This window comes from Fusarium sambucinum, chromosome I, assembly GCF_050947815.1.
Source record: "Fusarium sambucinum isolate potato_lamoka chromosome I, whole genome shotgun sequence".
In the NCBI taxonomy this organism is placed as follows: Eukaryota; Fungi; Ascomycota; class Sordariomycetes; order Hypocreales; family Nectriaceae; genus Fusarium; species Fusarium sambucinum.
In genome coordinates, this window is record NC_139294.1 from 5172883 (window position 1) to 5192786 (window position 19904).

The 19904-nt window shown below is 49.4% G+C and overlaps 8 protein-coding genes across 8 annotated transcripts; 4 read left to right on the plus strand and 4 right to left on the minus strand.

The window, feature by feature from the left end:
• Positions 1 to 88: 88 nt before the first annotated feature.
• On the minus strand, positions 89 to 1280 carry FSST1_004368 (RGS domain-containing protein; the record flags this gene model as incomplete). Its single annotated transcript, XM_083230536.1, has 3 exons — positions 89 to 325; positions 375 to 1047; positions 1099 to 1280. The coding sequence occupies 3 exons, from the start codon at positions 1278 to 1280 to the stop codon at positions 89 to 91; spliced, it is 1092 nt and encodes a 363-aa protein (XP_083087798.1).
• A 1065-nt stretch (positions 1281 to 2345) lies between these two features.
• FSST1_004369 (60S ribosomal protein eL31) lies at positions 2346 to 2895 on the plus strand (the record flags this gene model as incomplete). Its single annotated transcript, XM_083230537.1, has 3 exons — positions 2346 to 2438; positions 2516 to 2590; positions 2692 to 2895. The coding sequence occupies 3 exons, from the start codon at positions 2346 to 2348 to the stop codon at positions 2893 to 2895; spliced, it is 372 nt and encodes a 123-aa protein (XP_083087799.1).
• Positions 2896 to 3336: 441 nt separating this feature from the next.
• On the minus strand, positions 3337 to 3978 carry FSST1_004370 (protein UBC11; the record flags this gene model as incomplete). Its single annotated transcript, XM_083230538.1, has 3 exons — positions 3337 to 3439; positions 3494 to 3826; positions 3881 to 3978. The coding sequence occupies 3 exons, from the start codon at positions 3976 to 3978 to the stop codon at positions 3337 to 3339; spliced, it is 534 nt and encodes a 177-aa protein (XP_083087800.1).
• Positions 3979 to 4991: 1013 nt separating this feature from the next.
• FSST1_004371 (serine/threonine protein kinase CHK1) lies at positions 4992 to 6524 on the plus strand (the record flags this gene model as incomplete). Its single annotated transcript, XM_083230540.1, has 1 exon — positions 4992 to 6524. The coding sequence occupies one exon, from the start codon at positions 4992 to 4994 to the stop codon at positions 6522 to 6524; it is 1533 nt and encodes a 510-aa protein (XP_083087801.1).
• A 530-nt stretch (positions 6525 to 7054) lies between these two features.
• FSST1_004372 (uncharacterized protein) lies at positions 7055 to 8831 on the minus strand (the record flags this gene model as incomplete). The annotated part of the gene is made up of 3 exons (XM_083230541.1): positions 7055 to 7425; positions 7502 to 7788; positions 7837 to 8831. The coding sequence occupies 3 exons, from the start codon at positions 8829 to 8831 to the stop codon at positions 7055 to 7057; spliced, it is 1653 nt and encodes a 550-aa protein (XP_083087802.1).
• Positions 8832 to 11006: 2175 nt separating this feature from the next.
• Positions 11007 to 12078, plus strand: FSST1_004373 (thiosulfate sulfurtransferase; the record flags this gene model as incomplete). Its single annotated transcript, XM_083230542.1, has 2 exons — positions 11007 to 11962; positions 12018 to 12078. The coding sequence occupies 2 exons, from the start codon at positions 11007 to 11009 to the stop codon at positions 12076 to 12078; spliced, it is 1017 nt and encodes a 338-aa protein (XP_083087803.1).
• Positions 12079 to 12697: 619 nt separating this feature from the next.
• On the plus strand, positions 12698 to 13742 carry FSST1_004374 (40S ribosomal protein uS5; the record flags this gene model as incomplete). Its single annotated transcript, XM_083230543.1, has 4 exons — positions 12698 to 12785; positions 12844 to 13013; positions 13152 to 13409; positions 13485 to 13742. 4 exons carry the CDS (start codon positions 12698 to 12700, stop codon positions 13740 to 13742), a joined length of 774 nt encoding a protein of 257 aa, XP_083087804.1.
• Positions 13743 to 14422: 680 nt separating this feature from the next.
• On the minus strand, positions 14423 to 19802 carry FSST1_004375 (Rap1-interacting factor 1 N terminal-domain-containing protein; the record flags this gene model as incomplete). The annotated part of the gene is made up of 2 exons (XM_083230544.1): positions 14423 to 16720; positions 16767 to 19802. 2 exons carry the CDS (start codon positions 19800 to 19802, stop codon positions 14423 to 14425), a joined length of 5334 nt encoding a protein of 1777 aa, XP_083087805.1.
• Between the last annotated feature and the right edge of the window lie 102 nt (positions 19803 to 19904).

The window sequence follows — 19904 nt, forward strand, 5'->3', positions numbered from 1 at the left end:
AAATGACTTCTTCGGATGCAGAGAAATCGGAGTGGCCCAGTAATGGCCGGCATTAGTGACCGCGATGCTGTGCGAAGAAGAATGATACTCAAAGACGCTTTCCGGGAACGAGAATGAAGAGAACACAGAGGGCGGCATCGACGAGAAAAGTCACCGCCAAGACCATCATGGCACGCTTAGCGATGAGCTTGCGTACATAGGGCTCACGGATGCGAGAGAAGTTGAATGGGGTATACTCGCTGTAACCAATCAGGGCCATGATAGGATCCAGTGAGTATTGATAAGACGCAAGGAAATAAACACCAATAGTGAAGGGCAGGATGAGCTACTCGAGTTAGTTTTTGCTCAAGTGAATAGTGTAATAAGATACGTACCCAGCATCTGGTTGTTCGGGAATAGTCAAGGAAAATGAGGACAAATGAGGCCCAAAGAGCGGCAAACATGGAGATGAGTCCAAGGATGAGTCGCATGATGAGAGTAGGTGGGATGAGATTGCCAAGAGCCTTCATTCGAAGAAAACCTGGGAAGGCATCTCGCTCCATGGCCTGGAAAACGTAGTCCTTGGCAACGTCAAAAACTTCAGGATCGTCGCGGCCATACTCTTCAATGGCAGCAGTGACCTCCTGGGTGATGGAACCAGGGAGGGTGATTTCTCGCTCAGCACCAGGTAGAAGGAAAGTGTAGAGAATCTTCTCAGCCGAGGCTCGGATATCCTGTCGCGCAACAGTATGAGCTGGCGAGTTGGATTCGGTGGTGATATCGTGGGAGTTGCTGAACTGGGGGCTGGGTCGCATAGGCCCGGTAGCGCTTTGGGGTGAATCGTGGCTTTGATCCTCTCTAAGGAAAGCTGACATTTGTGCATCCTGGTTCTTCTCCTTCTCAGTTGCATACATGGACGGGCCGGCAGCTCTGGGCTCCAAGTCGCCAATATTTTCTAGAATAGCTGAAGATCGTTTGGACTGCGCCTCAGGAGTGCCAATAAGCACGGATCGTCGAAGTTCGCGAACATAATGTCGGCATAGTGACATGTGCTGGGCGACATCGAGCCTGTTCATGTTAGACAAGATCCACATGAAACAAAGCTCGAAACAAACCTACCAAAAATCAAGGTAATCAACGGATCGCTGTTGATCGCGCATGTAGATATAGAAAGAAAAGAGGTCAACAGGAGGCAGAGTGCGACGACTCAAGACCTCAAAGAGCGTAGGCAGTCGGTTTCTCGTCATGTCAGGTTGAGGCGAAGGCGATGCCATCGGGTTCACAGGTTCGTGTTCGGCCATGTCGGGCGACGTCTTATGGTTGTGTCGAGGTTGGGAGGAAACGTTAAATGAAAAGAGGCGTTCAGTTTGGCGCGCAGATGAACCACTGAAGAGTCGAACACGCGAAATTCCCCTTGTTATGCCGACGACAGGCCGCTAGATTTCGGAGAAGCAACCGCAGCACTGTCCTTAGAAAAAGCGATCCCAAAGGAGTGAAAGAGAAGCGCTTAAGTGCAAAGAACGTGAGATATGCGGTGCTTTGAAATGGATTGTCCGAGTATGGAATGAGGAAGTCGTTATGCAGTTCAAAGCTAACGGCCAAGATTAGATGGATCCAACGCAATGCTTCGCGATAAACAGCCACCGCAGGCTTGATGTGGACCATGTTACGCCAATGTCAACACGTGACCTCAATGCCATCACCTCCGACGCCAACTATAATATAGGGATAGTACTTAGATATAACATATTTAAAATATTAATATATAAAATTAAAGGCAATAGTTAATAGATGTTAAGAGAAGTAAATATCTATTTATTAATTATAAATAAATTATTATACTTATTAAAGTGAGTAGACTTTATTAGTCTGTGCACTCATCTTACTTATTATTAACATTTGTCTAGGTGTAGTTTACAATAGGAGATATCTCTCTTTTCTATGCGTCATAAGATGGATATTGGCACGTGTTCTATCACGTGACCTTGGTCTTTAAGTGTGAGATGATAGGCAAAAGCATGTGTGATTAAGGGAGCTAAGCAAGGCCCCTAGTGGGCCGGATAGAGAAGGTGGCCCTGAGTGGGTCAGGTGCCTGAGGCACCACCAACATTAAGGCTGCGCTCAGCCACGACCCAGTCATATGCCCCCTCACCTTCGCACAAAAATTTCGCTTGTTTCGAAATTCGAGCACAATTTGGGATTTAGCCGAATCACAAACCTCTCAACGACCGACCTTGAAGAGACGAGCCGCAGGTACGAAAGACCCCGACAACTTCTCCCTCGCAGTCCTACCTCTTCTTGAGACTACGAGCGCTTCGACTTTTCACACACTCGTCGACCGAAGGACTAACATTCACATTTCAGCCATGTCGTCGACCAAGAAGCCCTCCGGCAAGACTCAGCGCTCCGCCATTGCGGATGTCGTCGCCCGCGAGTACACCATCCACATGCACAAGCGAGTATGTTGCTTCGCCCAGAATGAATAGCTCGAGCACCGGAGCTTGATTATCAGATTGAATGCTAATGGGTTAAAAAGCTCCATGGTGTTTCCTTCAAGAAGAGGGCTCCCAAGGCCATCAAGGAGATCAAGGCCTTTGCCCACAAGTCTATGGTACGACCGCCCACACCAAAAGAAACCTGCTACCGAACGCGAAGCAAACGCACAAGGCAGAGGTGCTATTTCAACGTCACATGCGCTAACCATCACCACAGGGTACCACCGATGTCCGCATCGACCCTCAGCTCAACAAGAAGGTCTGGGAGCAGGGTGTCAAGGGTGTCGACTACCGAATCCGCGTGCGAATTTCCCGACGACGAAACGACGAGGAGGGTGCCAAGGAGAAGCTGTACAGCTACGTCCAGGCCGTGAACGTCAAGGACCCCAAGGGCCTCCCCACGGTTGTTGTTGAGGAATAAATATAAAAAATTTCTCTTGGGACAAGGTTCTAGGGTGGCATGGCATTTGGAGTTGCATTCGGCATTCTGGCTTTCGACGCTGAAAATACACAGAGGGAAAAAATGTGATCAAAGCTTGAAGTCAAACTAAACGACAATCGGTGCCTCGGCGTGACGTGGTCTCTGGTCAAGCAAGGCTTTTTTTATGAGGGCGAAAAAATCATTTACGTTCCGACGTGGTGAACACTGGATGTTATGAACTGTCGAGTAGAGGGTCTGCTATCGACAATGGTCTATTTATTTCTGACCCCATCAATGCCTCTCTTCCATTGCTGTTTGTCCAGCTGTAGAAATGCCATGCAATCCTGTAATCCTAACAAGTCATCAAACCAAATTCCATACACCTGGTACTCCTGTTCCCATATTCAAGTATCAAACCACCGAAACCCCAGTAAAAAGTATTTACTCGTCCTCGACATCTACGTGACGTGCCAGCACCTTCTTTTGGAACTCCTCGGCGTCATTGTCCCACAACTCAGCAGCCTCGCCGTTGAGAGGAGAGGCACTAGTTTATATGTTAGTCGTCTACTTTACCACAGGGTTTGATCTCTATACGTACTTGTTGGGCTCACCAAGCAAGCTCTGCAGACTGAGGAGAACAGTCTGGATGTTGTAAGCGGCAGTCCACTTGTCCTTGAGGATGTCCAAGCAGATACGGCCGGAGAAGTCGACATTAGGGTGGTAGATGGGTGTCTTGAAGAGCACCGTGGGTGCCGCATAGGGATAGTTGGAGGGGAAAGCGAAACTGAGCTTGAAGGTCAGACCAGAGTAAGGGGTGTCTTCAGGACCCTCGATAGTGGCAGTCCATGATAGGAGGTTGCCGTCTGCAGAGGGAAAGGCAGAAACACCAGGGGCGGGCGATGTCATGAGCTGCATCAACTCGGTCTGGAGTCTGGGTCAAGTTAGCATATCGAATGACTTTCAATGTCTCGGGACGTGTACTAACCTCTTGGTGGTGCTCTGAGAATCAGGACCCTTGGAACCAGAGTTGAGCTTGGCAGCCTGGGGAGCAAGGTTCTGGCTGTCTTCCATATTGTACTCCATTGTGTGATGTTGATGGCGATGGTTACTCGGGGAATCAAGAGATGATGATAAAACAAGAGAACACCAGAAGAGAGATACTATCGTAGGAGCAGGGGGCGAGTAGGATGTTGTTTATGTACAGTACAGGTGCAGACAATTCCGCAACTGGCAAGAGGTGAAGTTGGACGGATGCAGGGGCGACTGGGGGAAATAAAGACCCTTTAGCAGTAGCGTATGTGCGAAAAGACCTAAAGATGAAAGCAGGAAGACAGGTCTTGGAATGAATGACTTGATTTGCTTGCTTGATTGTTTTGGATTGTGACAGAATTGTATGGAGGTGAACGATTTCTCTAGATCCAGGCTCCAATTGTTTACCGCAGCAACCGACACGACTAGGGGGTCCAGGCAATATGGATGTCTATCCCCAAACAGAGAGATTCACAGCCAATAGAACCACACAGAGGGAACAAGCGCTGAAGCCATAGAGGATGACACGCTGTCGGAGGCTGCACAGGGCGCCAAGTGCCGCCGTGTTTAAGGGACTAGGGTCTCGCAGCAACAAAAAGTACTTTACGCGGTGGATAGTAGTAGGCGCGATGGGAAATAACGCGTTCATCGTTCATCCTGGGAACCATGCATCATAACCATACATACCCTAATCCAATCAATTGGACAGATTCAGTATTTTGAATAGGGAACAACAGCACCAGCATCTGTCCGGGATACATAAGAGTTTCGTCATGGTGCGTCAGACATTCATTGCTTGATTCTTGATGAATTGCATCTGCCATGTCGTTCTCTCTCGGTAGCTTCTAGCGAGCGTTGAGCACGGATCGTGAATCAATGATTCACTGATACTACCTATGACAGATACATTTCTCATACAATCTTACCAGAGAATTCACTAACTAACACTGGTTTCAATGCGTAGTCACAATTAGATCCTTTACCAAATGATCTTCCCTTTCGGATTGTCTCCAAGACCGTGGGCCGAGGAGCATATGCCTCGTTAGATACCCCATCACCGGGCATTCATGGTTGAAATCGCACTAATTAGACGTAGTATCAAGAAAGCCATTCCACTCGAAGCAGCAACACCAATATTCGCTGTCAAGCTTATTCACAAAGGCTACGCTACTAAACATGGTCGCATCTCAACCAAGCAGCTCGCCATGGAGGTGTCTCTCCATTCACATATCGGCCAACATCCCAACATCATCGAATGGTTTGCTTCAGGCGAAGACGACGTATGGCGATGGATTGCCATGGAGTACGCAGAAGGTGGTGATCTGTTCGACAAGATTGAGGCTGATGTCGGCGTGCGGGAGGATATCGCTCAAGTCTACTTTGTACAACTCATCAGCGGCGTGAGCTTCATGCACTCCAAGGGCGTGGCACATCGTGACCTCAAGCCAGAGAATATCCTTCTCTCATCCGACGGATCTTTAAAACTTGCCGATTTTGGAATGGCTACCATGTTCGAGTACAAGGGCCAACGAAAGCTGAGCTCGACATTATGCGGCAGTCCCCCCTATATTGCTCCTGAGATTCTTGCTTGCGGGCGTGGGGACAAGAAGGCACCGGATGCTGCCAAGTACTCCCCAGACCTGGTTGATGTATGGTCTTGTGGTGTCATCCTGTTCGTCTTGCTCATTGGTAACACACCCTGGGATGAGCCCTCACCGGGAAGCTGGGAGTTCCAGGAATACGTTCGCACATCTGGTCGAAGTACCGACGCGCTTTGGGGCAGGATACCTGCAGAAGCTCTTTCATTACTCCGAGGAATGATGAGCATTGACGCTTCAAAACGATTCAACTTCACCCAAGTACGCCAGCATCCCTGGTATACGAGACACAACGCTCTCCTTAGTGCGGATGGTCGAGTTACAGATCCCATCAACCTGGCGACGCAGATGTTGGAGAACCTCCGTATCGACTTTACTCATCAGCCAACATCGCAGCCTTCTTCCAGCGACAATATGGACCTCGACACTGGCCTGAATGCTGGAAAGTTCTCCTCTACTCAACCTGAGACGCCCATCGCTGACAAGGAATGGGATTGGGAACGCACACCACTAAAGTCCGTGGCTTCACCAGCATCTTCATTACCGCATTCTCGTCGAGCCATGATTGATCTTCTCGCTGATGAGCCTTCTATGTCGCAATTCTCGCAAACTCCCGGCCCCTCCATGACTCTTACGCAACAAGCCCGTCGATTTCGTGATATCTGCCCCCCAGAATCTCTCACCCGGTTCTTCTCTGCTGTCCCGCCAGCTCATATCGTCCAAATGCTCAGTGATGCTCTCCATCACCTCAACATTCCAGCAGCCCCTGTTTCACCAAATCTGTACGGCAGCCCGGTTGCGCATATGAAAGTCAGAGCTTTAGATGGACGCCAGCAGAATCTGCATGGTGAGATCCAGATCGATCGACAACCTCTACAAGACGATACCGAGATTCTCGATATACGCTTCGTCAAGGTTAAAGGAGATCCTCTTGAATGGCGACGGTTCTTCAAGAAGGTGGTTGTTTTGTGTAAAGACGGAGTCTACATCCCAGAATCTTAGGGGGGACAGGGACTGCCTTGTCATGTAAAGGCGAGACGCACAAAGCTCTTCAGTGCTTTAACTTTTGGATTATGATAGCCATGCTTGGGAAACGATTATACACGGCGGGGTTGGCATTATAGTTGCTTTGAATTCTGGTAGATCAGATATTCGTGGGAAAACCCGCGATATGCATATTGGGCCATTCGCTCTGTTTAGGAGATTATGCTGCGACTGTATTAAAGGGGCCTTGGTTGAGTACTTACTTCAGGTGGTTCGGCCAGACAGAATTAATAACGGCATCAAAGTCAATGAAGTCTCAGAGTCTCCATAGTTTTTCGACATGCTTTAGTCCTGAAACTCAATAAAGATATATGGAGGCTCTCCGTATTATCTAGAAACTCTCAACAGTACTGGGGTAGAATGTCCCAAACCCAAAACGCCAGCTTTGCACGTCTATCTTGTGGACTGTCTATCATGACCTGCATGGCGATAAAAACAACAGGTACCCCAAAACTCAAGAACAATTTGGTATCTCCGCCCTTTCAAAATCATAAAGTGTTCCAGAAACCTGCCTGGCTAATACCAAACATGGGATCAGAGAAAATCTGTGCCACTGACTGCTCGTTAAATTCCAACATATCGTTGCTAATACCTGGCAACTGCGATCCTACAAATAGACTCGGCTGTGACAGCTGGGGTTGGGTAGCAGTCAACTGAGAGCACTGACTGCCGAAATTTTCATCGCCCTGTTGGCAAGACTGCACACTCTCCTGGAGCACACTGCGAGTCATTGTAAGGAGCCTAGCCAGAAGAGACTGCTGTATTCCTAAGCAACCTGCTCTAGCTGATAGACGTTGTTCGAAATCATCCATAATGCTTCTTCCGAATTCATCAATCGTTAGCTGAGCGCGAGTGTAGTCTGCGTCGGTTACCGTTAGTAATCCCGCCAGTATCGAGCTTGGCCGGTGTCAGTGGTTGAACACTTCAGCACTTACACGGTGAGGAGGGCTGCTCCTCATTTGGAAAGATGATTTTGTACATCTCACTCCATCTTTCCTCCTCGACCTTTTTAAGATGAGAAGCGGCACTGTTTTTCTTGGCCCTGACGTGCAGCAGCTTCTCTTGACTTGCGTTGATACCTTCTTCTTGAACAGTGCCGCTCTGGACTTGGCATTGATCAGACGACCTCGAATGATCGGAAAGGGCTTTGGCGGACCCAAATGCCTTAAAACAGCGAAGGCATTGATGCTCAGGAAGCTTGTGGTTCCGAAACACGTGCTCCCTATTAGATGTTAGTTGACTTCTATATATATCAGGGAAGATGCCTTACTTGACTCTGTGGACTGACTTCCACCCAGGACCGACACAGCTTCTTGAAGTTCCAAATTTGACTGGGTCGTGCTTGAAGAAAGGGCATGCAAAACGTGGTGCAGTCGAAGACCCCTTGGGTCGCTTCTTATTTTTGAGCCCCTCGTCGGTGTCGTCGTCTGAAGATCCTTCAACGTCCACGCATTCAAGATGACGCTTTTTAGACGGCTTGGAGTCGGAGACTTTTCGTTGAGTTCGGGCCTTAGCATTCCCGGATGCATTGAGTTTAACCGTCAAATCGGGAAGCCCCCGTTCCATAGGAGGGACCCCATCTTCCTCACGAAGTTCTGTCACCTTCCGAGGTATACGTTCTTGCGGCGGCAATAGTAGACTACTGCCATTACTCAGTATGCCCAAGGGATTATCCGCGTTGGTGTAGTTGTAGTCGGGGCAGTCGAACAAGTTGGCTTGGTGTTCATTTGATAGGCTACCGAAGACGGCAGTGTCTGAACAAGATGTATTTAGAGTCGGACCTGCGTAGCCGACGTTTTTAGGACCAGTAGCCCATGGGGGGCAATCCGAAGCGCTGTGTCGCCGGTTCTTTTGGCGAACGTTTCGCAGTATCAGCCTGGTACTGAGAAACAGGTGAATGCAAGTCCGTAACTTGGCCAGAACTTCCCTAGCTTGGGGAGTACCTGTGGGAACAAGCAATTGCGAAGATGACACATATTGCGTGTTTGGCCATGCCCACCCAGTGGTTGTTGGGAAGTTGAGTTGGGGGTTGAAGTTGGATCGACTTAGAAGGGCGAGGTCTGAGCTTGGGAAGCCATTGGACGAGGCACTCATGACCAGAGGCGATTCTGAAGTGTATCCATACTGTGAGAGGTTGTTGGTATTGATGGCGTTGAGACCTCCTGGCATAGCCCAGGTAAAGTTGGCCACCGGCTTGTTGTAGGGAGTGCCCTGGGATTGGAATTGGTTGTTAATGTCGGGTTCTGGCGTAGGATAGGGAAACATTGCAACGCTTTGTTGATATGAGGAAATCGCCGCGGTTGATCTGTGGCGCAGCTTTACTATTCTCAGCTGGTAATGTCTTGTTTATTGGTAATTGCTTGGCACTGTAACTGTATAGGCAGATAGGTAGTTGTAAAGACTAAACGAAGTATCTTGCGAAACTAGATTTAGCAAAAGAAAGGATAGATGGGGACGAGATGTCGCAAAACGATGCCGGGTATTGTAACGAAGGCGAAAGTGAAAGCCATGGATGGGGGCCAGGCATGCATTTATGTTGGAGGCCTGTTCTGGGCAGGTGCGTCTTTGCCTTAAATGGTTGCGAACCACAGAGCTGAGATGCAAGTATTTAAGGCGACGACCGCCCCCAAAAGTGCAACTCGGCGGATCCAAAGTTGCATTTTACGAGACCATTTCAACTTGGAATCCCTTTCTTGCATGCTTGGCAGAAGATCCTTCTGAAGGCGGGAGATTGTGCACAGGCTTGATAATAGACAGCATACGAGCAACTCGGGCCAGAGTTGGTTGACCAATCGTGGCTGAAGAGAACTCGAGGAAACTACTTACTATTTAACAGTAACCTTTTAAGAATTGTTCGAATCCGAAACGAAATCAACAAAGATTCTCAATTCATACCATGCGTGATCTACTCTCGAGTTTCATTAATTACGAAAAACTGTTTGGGAATAAAATCAACTTGGAGGCTCAACTGTTGACTGATGCAGTCAGCTTGGTCGAGCGAGGCTGTGTGGGTTGCTTCACACTGCCCGCTGAGTTGTGCATGGCTCAGCAACCAAGGCACAAGTCACACGTAGTAAACCAGCCAGTAGGTGGCCGAGAACGATTTGCACATTTTCCCTACCGACCATGTCTGACAGGATTCTTTGAACGCCCTGGGAAACGCCTGACACCTTGCATAATGTAACTGATAATGGCCTTTACTCGGCTTGCGCGACCGTCTCTTTCACTTGCCCATTCCACTCAAAATCTGTATATCATGTCAGCCTGAGTAGTACAAGCACGGATGCTATTTTGTTTTCAAGGGAGGTCGTACGTTGACGACACATGGGGCATTGCCCCCTGGACGAATCTTGCTTGATCCATTCCATGATACAGTGCTGAACAAAAGGCAAACCTAGTCAGCAATGCCCATAGTAATAAGAGAGATAAGGCTGGGTTAGCTCGAACCATGTGGAAGTTGTGTCCGCATTTCCCTGACACTAATACTGCATCAGTAGAGTTCGTTTTAATGGAACAGGGCCAATGTTTACTTACACAAGCTGCAGTCATCACCTGGATATTTACAAGTCGGACACGTCCCGTCAAAGTGGACCTGACAGATACCACAAACATCGTCTTCCGGTAAGTCCCAGCGCCAGGTAGCGACGGAATTCCAGTTTTTGATGGTGACCTTCATGGTGTTTTGCCTCTTTGTCTGTATAGGGAAGAGGTTGAATCTTTGGAGTTGAGAAAAAGATTAAACGCCAAAGCCAAAGCGAGAATGGCCATGTAACCTTTGGAGTGAGGAAGGGTCAGGGTTTGAAGCACTAACGCAGCCCGGGAGAGGCCCAGATGGATAGAGTGGATTCATCCACTGGATGCAATGGAAGGTAGGTGCGCAGTCCAGCCTGTGGTGGCCTCGGGGGGAAATAAGACGTCGGACGCTGCTAGGGCGAATTTGGGCGTCTGACGTCCGAAGTTTTGTTTCCCCCCCTAGGGTGGCAGGGTGGGCGCCTATCTACTAAAGGCTTCAGTGACCTCATCCCACTGATAAACGGGCTGCAACCCACTGTAAAACCCTCTGCCAATTCGTCATAATTCAACGTCTGAAATGACTGATGGTGGTGGTCCAAGCTCCAATCCGCTACAATTCGATTATCGCCCGCATCACCATTCAAAGTTGACTCGATTGGTTGTTGACCTCCCGTCATCAACTTTACCTCACTTCAACTTTACCCTTTCTTAGAATTTTAGTTCTCACGGATTAATGTGGACGCAGACGGACAGTTAAGCCTTTTGCTAACTGTCTTATCTTCCTCTCGACACCCGACTTGCTATTTTTATAGCTCGCCTGGCTGACTCTGACTCTTATCATCCACTCAGGAACTTGCCCTACGTCAGGTAACTGAGCGTCCGCAACACCAATTTCTTCCTCACAACTCGACACACGTCATATCCACGATGGCGTCCGTCGCATTCAGCCGCTCAACAAGAGCAGGCATTTACCAATGGAGTTCCAAGGTTTCCCAACCTACCCTCCTCACACGCCGAAACCTCTCATCATACCTTGTTTCGCCGAAAGAGCTTCACGAGGCCCTTCAAAAGAACCCTCCGTCAACGATCAGCACCGATCCTCGAGTCATTCCTCTCTGCGCATCATGGTTCCTGCCAAATGACGGACGATCCGGAATCGAGACGTTTCGCGAGCAGCGAATCCCCAAGGCCCGATTCTTCGACCTCGACAAGCACATTGACAGGCGCAGTCCCTACCCTCATATGCTTCCCAACCCCAAGACCTTCGCCGCTGCCATGAGCGGGCTAGGAATTCGAAAAGAGGATACAGTCGTGGTCTACGACAGCAAGGAGCTTGGCATCTTCAGCGCTCCTCGCGTGGGCTGGACATTGAAGGTTTTCGGCCACAACAACGTCCACGTCCTAAACAACTTCAAGCTCTGGGTGGAACAGGGTCTACCAACCGAGTCAGGAGAGATCTATACTGTCGAGTGCCGCCCCTACCAGATTCCTGGCATGAATGAGGACGGCGTCGCAAGTTTCGAGCAGATGAAGGAGATTGCCCAGGATCACAACAAGGAGGGCGCTGAGGGCGTTCAGGTCATTGATGCCCGACCTCAAAATCGCTTCACTGGCGAGGCTCCCGAGCCCCGCGAAGGTCTCTCATCTGGTCACATGCCTGGATCTATCAACATTCCCTTCAGTTCTGTGCTGGATCCCAAGACCAAGGCTTTCCTTCCTAGAGATGAACTCAAGAAGCTTTTTGCTGAGAAGGGTGTCGATTCACAACATCCTATTGTCTCAAGCTGCGGTACTGGCGTGACAGCTTGTGTTATCGACACTGCTCTCGAGGAGGCTGGTGTTGGATCACCCGAGTCTAGGAAGGTCTACGATGGTAGCTGGACGTAAGTATCTCACTCAGACATTTCCTGATATGAATTGCGCTAACTGATATAACAGCGAGTGGGCTCAACGGGTGCAACCTTCAGAAAACCTGATCATCAAGACGGCAAAAGAGTAATACGACCTGGTAGTTTATCTGTAAGAAGTCGGAATACGTGGTAGTTGAGCTGCGATACCCTCATTAATGATGGCCTAGAGTTGCTAGGCGCGTACGAAGAACATGCATACCCCATTCCCCTCTATGGTTCAAGTCACTCTGCTGCGCAACGACTTGTGTTTTCTGCGATGGAAGTGAAAAATGGCGTTTGTTAGTTACTCTGTATACAAAGAAACGAATGGTTGATGGAATTGTTCATGTATAGTAGTGTACGATATTTGAAGTGATGTTTATTTCGGACCAGGGTGTCGATTGTAGTTGAAGTTTGCCGATCAGTCATGATGGGCGGGTTGGCGGGGTGGCTTCTTTGACCGACCGACCGAGAAGTAGATCCCTGTCAATTTCGGTGAGCCACAAGGTGAATTCCTACCCCCACCTTTTCTCACTTCGCTGAGAACAATTTGTTGGCCTAAAGTATCAGGCAGATCCACTCATTAGGGCTCGCTAAATTGCCAAAATTGTGCGCCGGACCCCCGCCAGCGAAAAAGATACCATTGAACGCCAACACCATCACTTTGCTCTTGCGTAGCACCTAACTTCTCCCTCCCACCCCCCAGCTCAATCAACACAATCAGACACAATGGCTGACCGAGGAACTTCTCGCGGTGGAGGCTTCGCTTCCCGAGGTGGTGACCGTGGACGTGGACGCGGTCGTGGCCGTGGCCGTGGTGAGTTCAAAGTCTTGTGGTAATTCTTTTTGGGGGTTATTTTCTGATTTTAGAAAAGGTCGCGGTAAGAACGAGGAGAAGGAGTGGCAGCCCGTCACCAAGCTCGGTCGTCTCGTCAAGGCCGGCAAGATCAACAGCATGGAGGAGATCTACCTTCACTCTCTGCCCATCAAGGAGTACCAGATCGTCGACAACTTCCTGCCCAAGCTCAAGGATGAGGTCATGAAGGTGCGAACAACAAAAACCCCTCCGAATTATTTTGCGATTATTCTCCGAAGAACGAATATCGAACGAGACGCTCGGAAAGACAAACGAAGACGAGACGGAATAGTTTTGCTAACTTGTGTCCTTTTCCTCGAATTATAGATCAAGCCCGTCCAGAAGCAGACCCGTGCCGGTCAGCGAACCCGATTCAAGGCCATTGTCATCATTGGTGACTCCGAGGGCCACGTCGGTCTCGGTATCAAGACCTCCAAGGAGGTTGCCACCGCCATCCGTGCCGCCATCATCATCGCTAAGCTCAGCGTCATCCCCGTCCGCCGTGGTTACTGGGGTACCAACCTTGGTGCCGTCCACTCTCTCCCCACCAAGGAGAGCGGCAAGTGCGGTTCCGTCACCGTCCGTGTACGTACAACCCGAGCGAAGAAGCGACCGTTCCGTATAGAAGAAATGAAAAAAAAAAACTGACAATATATATAGCTCATCCCCGCTCCCCGTGGTACTGGCCTCGTTGCCTCTCCCGCTGTCAAGCGATTCCTCCAGCTCGCCGGTGTCGAGGACGCCTACACATCCTCTGCCGGTTCCACCAAGACCCTCGAGAACACCCTTAAGGCTACTTTCGTTGCCGTCTCCAACACCTACGGTTTCCTCACCCCCAACCTCTGGAAGGAGACCAAGCTCATCCGAAGTCCTCTGGACGAGTTCGCCGATACTCTGCGCGAGGGCAAGCGATACTAGAGCGGGAATGTTTTATGAACTGATGGGAGCTGGAAACTGGTGCCGCGGAGTCACGAATCCATTGTGTTTCATTGCATAGGTTGGCCGGTTAGGACACTTCAGATCGTATAGGCTATGGTGATTGATGGCTTAACGGTCTGAAATGAAAAAGAAATTTCATCCTTCACGTTGCGTTTTAACGATTAAATTATTGCTCTCCTATTATTTTTTGCCGTGTGATAAACATGAGAAGACAAGTGATAGCCAATCCGGGAAAAAACATATAAACTAATAGTTGAAGTCAGCATAAAGCAGAATACTATCTAGGTAGTCAAATGAACTTGAAGCAATTGAGCTCTATTTGAATTACACAACCACATAATTGAGCCTCCCCCTTGACGATCGATCCTCCACATTATCATCCCTATAACCAAACGTAAGAACGAGTACGCTACGTAATTGTATGCAGAGTCACAAGGTTCAACGAGACTAGCTTAAACTTCTCATGTGATCATCTCTTTGATTGATTCCCATCTATGTAATGATATCTATGCTCTATGCATCGCTGAGGGACGTTAGGCGACAGCATCCAAGTCAGACAACTCTGTACAGGAAGGTATTATATATAATACAAGCAAAACCCAAATCAAATCTCCAAACACCCAATAAACAATGCTTTCAGTCGCTAAGTCATGCATGCCTCAAAGTCTTCCTCGTCGTTCGGCTTCGAAGAGTTCTCTCTTCATATCCATCAACATATCTTCCAGTCGGTATACTTCATCACGGGATAGTGCTGCTCCTTGTAGTTGTTTCAGTCCACCACGCAATGTCTCCATGATCAAATCTGGTTTGACTTCAGCCGAGACTTCCTCCTCTGTTTCGCCTTGCTCAGCCACTGCGTCTTGGGTCTCTTCCACAGAGCCCTCCTGGTCCTCTGCTGTAAGCTCTTGCGCGGACGCTGCTTCCTCGACTGACACAACTTCCATAGAGTCTTCAACAACCGCGTCAGGGATTTTGACATCCAAATCCTGGCTCTGCGTGGCTGCAATGGACTCTGTCACGAGTTGTGACATTAATTCCTCGTCTGTATCTCCGCCATCCCGCGTATCGGTATGGGTTGATCTTGTTTGTGGCGCTTGGGACAAGGACGATCGTTTTGATTTCTTGATTGGCGACGCTTGAGCCTTTTGGTTTCGCAACTCCTTGTCTTTCAGCCCTGCGTTTCGTCTTGACGAGCGTCGTACTGTTGGTATAGGCGAGCTTGGTTCTTGAGATGTTGGCTGGCTGTTCTCAACCTGTTCTTGACCAGGTAGGTTTAGGTTGGTAGACCGTCTCTTTTTGCTGCGAGTCTCCACAGAATGAGTACTTCGCTTCCTCTTCCTCTTGCTTCCTCGGGTATTTGTAGTTTGGAGTTCCGAGATATCTGAACCTGCATCTACAGGTGTAGAGGGAACAACGTCGACTGGCGAGGGTTGCCTCGGGATCACCTGTTCTTCCCCAGGCGAGGTGTCGCCCTGCACTTCGATACATGCCGGAGGAGACACACGTTTCTTATTCTCAGGAGAGACAGAGACAGATTTGAACTGTTCGCGGTCATGTTGTGGCCTCGATTCAAACTCCACCACGAACCGCATGAAGCTGCTCTCGTCTCCCTCGCTAAGTGCAAAAGACGATTCATGGTTCTGGCTGGGCGCCTGCTTCTGGGCGACTGTGGGTGCTGCATTTTCTATCACATCAATGGGGCTTGTTCGGGCATCCACAAACTCATCATCTCCAGATTTTGGTGTTCCCTGAAGCTGCTCTGGCCGTTGAGAGCCTTCCACTTGGTTACGGGCTGGCGTTTTGGTCTTGTCTTCTTCCACACCTTCCATATCCTGCGTCAGGTGTGCGTCCGATAATACGCTCACCTCTTCCGTCACTTCTTGATCTGCAGGACTAGAGGGTGTAGTATCACGCTTCTTTGAAACTCTTGACTTTCTTCCGCGTCGCTTAGAGCGCTTGTTCTTAGCCGATGAGTTGCTCTTCGTTGGGGTTTCTACTTCTGGTTGAGTCTTCGCGGCCCGCAGATCAATAGCAGGCGATCCTGGTGGCGACGAAAATTGCCAGCTCTCCATCGAGTCCCTAGCTTTCGACCGAGTCTGTATTTCAGATAAGAGTGGGTTGCGTCTTGGCTCCGGAGGTGACGAAGGCGGGTCATTGATGCCCTCAAGATGCAGAGCCAGACCTCGTCGAGGAGTTGGTGTTGAAGTGATGAACTCTTCGTATGCCGCTTTTCGTTCGGGGGTAGTCTCGAGGTTTCTAGGTTTCTGAGCTGCGGAATCTTTGGGCTCCTCTTCAGTAGCAGCTCGTGATCTCGGTCGGGGACTGGACCGAATATCAGAATAGAGGCCAGCATTCTCCTCTTGCCGTTGACGAACTTCCATCTGTCTTTCTGTGAGATGCTGAGACTCTCCAACCAGCGGTGATGATACAATTGGAGCAAACTGAATCTGAGAGTTGTCATGACGGAGACGAGGGGTGGTTCGTTTGGCCGACCTAGCCTTCACTGCCGACTCAGGAGTAGCATCTCTGCGACGCTTTCGTGTTAGTGGGCCTCTCGTGCTCAGCGGTGTCATCGATCGTGCTGGTGAAAATGCTTTCTCGACATCTGGTCCGGTTGACTTGGCCGATGAGAGCGCCACGAAACTCAAGTCGTCTTGCGAGTCCACAAATGACTGGACTTGAGCTCCAAAGTCACCACTGGGCTCTTCCATGCCAGGGTAGAGGACATCAACAGTCGGACGAAGAGAGGCTATGATTGACTTGAGACTCTCGGAGCAGTCCAGGCTTTCCTCATCCTTCACTAAAGCATTCCATGCTTCCGCCATCTTGTTTACAACATGGCGATGTTTACTCCTGAAAGCAGCAGAAATAAGTGGCTCGATGGCGTCAAGATCCTTCTTCTCCAGTCGGCCAAGCGCCGAAAGTTGTGTGCAGATATTCACCCAAAGGGATCGTACCTATGAGTAATCAGCGTCTGTAAACTGGTGATGTCATGAAACTTACTGGTTCAGAAACAGGAGAATCACTGCGCAAACTTTTGTGCGCTTTTTCATCCTGAACCCAGAAAGAAAGTCCAACTTGAAGCTTCGGTAGAGTCTTTATGCCGTTCTGTGGAAAACTTGTGACGATAAAAGTGTCGACGGCTTTGAAATAAGCCGCCATTTTCTCATCTATACCCTCAGTCTCATCTTCATAGAAGAATTTCATGCTTTGGCTTTGAAGTTGATAAAGATACTGGAATGGGTCGAATGAAGATGACCGTGATGCAGTTGGGGGTGCGCCCCAAAGCCGTCGTCTGGCAGCCTCGACAGCCTGGCGATCACGAGGCAGTTTTGCAGCGGTAAATAGTGCGGTTACTACAGACAAGGCCGTTCCGTTTGATCTGTCAGAACCTTCAAAGAAGTTGTCAGCAACGATCTTGGCGAGCGGCTCAATAAGACCAAGTGCTCGGCCAGCATCTCCACACTCTCGAACAATGTGATTCGATAGAAGGCTGTAAAGGGAAAACCACCGTTCTTCTGGAAGACTGGGGTGCGAAACAAGTCCTCGTTCCAGAAGAGAGACGATTTCTCGGTATTCGGGTCCCAGTAGTTTGTCACTGCTCGGTGGGTGGGAGCTAGATGGAATAGTGTTCTGATCCAAAAGGGAGCCGATGTTCTGAGCAGTGAGAATCCAGGGGCCGTAAGGCGAAAGAGTGTCCCGCGGCAGAAGACGAAGCATTTCCCGCGCAAGTTCAATACGTGCTCTAGTAGGCTTGCCGTGGAAGAATGGCGCAAATATAGACAAGAAACACTCAGCAAGGTTGTCATCATCAGCTATGCCCGAAGGCTTGGAGCTGAGCATCGAGAAGAGGTGCAGTAGTGGAGTTTGAATCATACCACCTGGCTTATCTGTGCGATCAAGCCGGGTGGAGGATGTTAAAACAGGTTCAAACATATTGGCAACAGGCATAGATAGCTTCTTTTCCGTAAATGAAAGCAAACCAAGATTGCGAACGAGGACTTCGACAAAGTGCTGGACGCTGGAAAGAAATTTTGTACCAGAGGACTCGGATTCCTCAGAGATCCCCTTGGTCCAGATGTCGGATAGCAAATCAAAAGAATAAGCTATGAAACGAGCGGTCTCATCTGCCACCTTGATATCCTTTGCTGAGGCGACAGCGATGGACCCAACGAATGCTTTCCAGAGCCTGTAAGTCAAGCTTTCGGGATTAGCTAGGTCAGTGAATTTTCTCTTCAAAATTGGACCAACGAGACCAAAGACTCTTTCCGAATTTCGGCGAGTCCACCTTGAATCGATCGAGGGCAGCTCTTCGGGGCCGGTTAAGGCGCTATCTCTGATGCGATCATCTTTCCAACTTCTTGGGGTAGAGACATCTAACAGTCCAGCTACGATGCGCGACGCTTGGGTTACTGAATCCGCCAGCGGCTCACTTGTACCGTCAAGACCAAGGAGTTGTCCTACAAGAGGTTGGAGAACGAGATCCCAGGCTGAGTCAATCCACTGCATATCATTGCTAGGTCGAAAGGCGTAGTAGCAGAGGTTGCAGACACCACCCAAGACTGTTCTTCGGAGCTTCAATGCTTCTTCCGATTGCTTCGAGGTGATCTTGCGGCGCAATTGGCTTATTAAAGGCTGTCCGAGGGAAGCCAGAGATTTGGCCACCATTTTGTTGCTAGTGATGGATAGATATACATATCTATTCCAGGCGTGGTTGGCCTCCTGCTTGGTATGTAAATCGGCTGCGTTGAAGGAGTCCTGTGCAAGCTTGAACCATGGTGCAAAGTACACCCATCGACTGATAGGGCATTGTAGATAAAGCGTTACGACACTCCATATCTGCGGGGCGATAGATGCGTTCTCCTTTTCCTTCAACATCTCTTCGAGCTTCCGGATGTAGAACTGAATGTAAGTTGTCTTATCGTCCGGTGATTGTAGAATTTCTGTCACCTTGCGCATCACATTCTTCTCGTTTCGTAGCGCAAAGCCTGCTTCCGTTCCCAGGCTGATGGCTTGAGCTCTAATATCTCGAACTGTACTGAGCATGTCTGTAAACATATCCTCTAGCCAGTCTGTGTAGACGGCCATGTGGATTCTAGATTGTTTTATGAGTCGCTTGTATATTTGAATGCGACCCATAATGATGCTCTTTCCAGTCAAGTGGTTTTCGATATTGTGCAGGGAAGTGATTAACCGGCCAACTCGATCAGAAGACATTACTTTGGAAGAGAAGGACTGGAAAGCAGCTACCTGCATAAGATGGCGTGCCAAATCTTTCGTGAGGGCTGGGTCAGAGAAGCATCGAATGCAATGGTCGATGATAAAGATGCCAAAGTCGGATGTAAGAGTCGATGCGATGGCGGGAAAATGCAAAAAGGTTGTTAAAAGGTTGAGGGCGTGGTTGACGAGGGAAGAATCGGCTGTTCCCTTGTCATTCTTGGATCTAACGTCGCGTTCGATAAAAGACATAAATAGGCTCATCTTCCCTTGCAGAGCAACTCTGTCAGGCAAGTTATTAGAGGCCTTGAGCGCACGAGAGAGCATCATATAAGCGTCGAGCCGCGAGTCCCGGTCAGGACCAGCGAGTTGTTTTATAGTCGAGTCCAACATTTCGGCGATACTAGTTTGGTGCGAAAGGCCGTTGGGCTGGCCATTGAGAGAGGATGCCAGAGGATTTGGCGACGGTGACGGTTTGAGGATACCCTTGATGGGCCTCGAGGCGGCGGCAGACGGTGTGGTGATGGGTGATGACTTGAAAAACCTTGAGGCTTCGAGGTCAGGAGGATCTTTGTATTCGGTATGGCTTGACCATTCGACCTTCTTGCTTGACCGTCTTGAAATCGAACCCGAGTTGGTTGCCCCGGTCGACGTAGGGGTATTAGCACCTGGCGGTGTCTGAAGGCTTAGTCTCGGGTCGAATGGGCGATTGACGGAGGTCTTCATGGGATTTGTCTTATCCGTGAGGGATTCTCGAGGAGGAGTTGGAGGTCGGGCTGGAAGTTCGTCGAGAGTGGTGGAGGCCTGGGCTGAAGATGCCATGGCTGCTAGGCAGCTTCGGCGATCTAGACAGCAGTAGTTTGGCCGAAGGACCGCGAAAAACGCATATGACTGTTTATTATCGGCGATTGAAAGAAAAGAAAC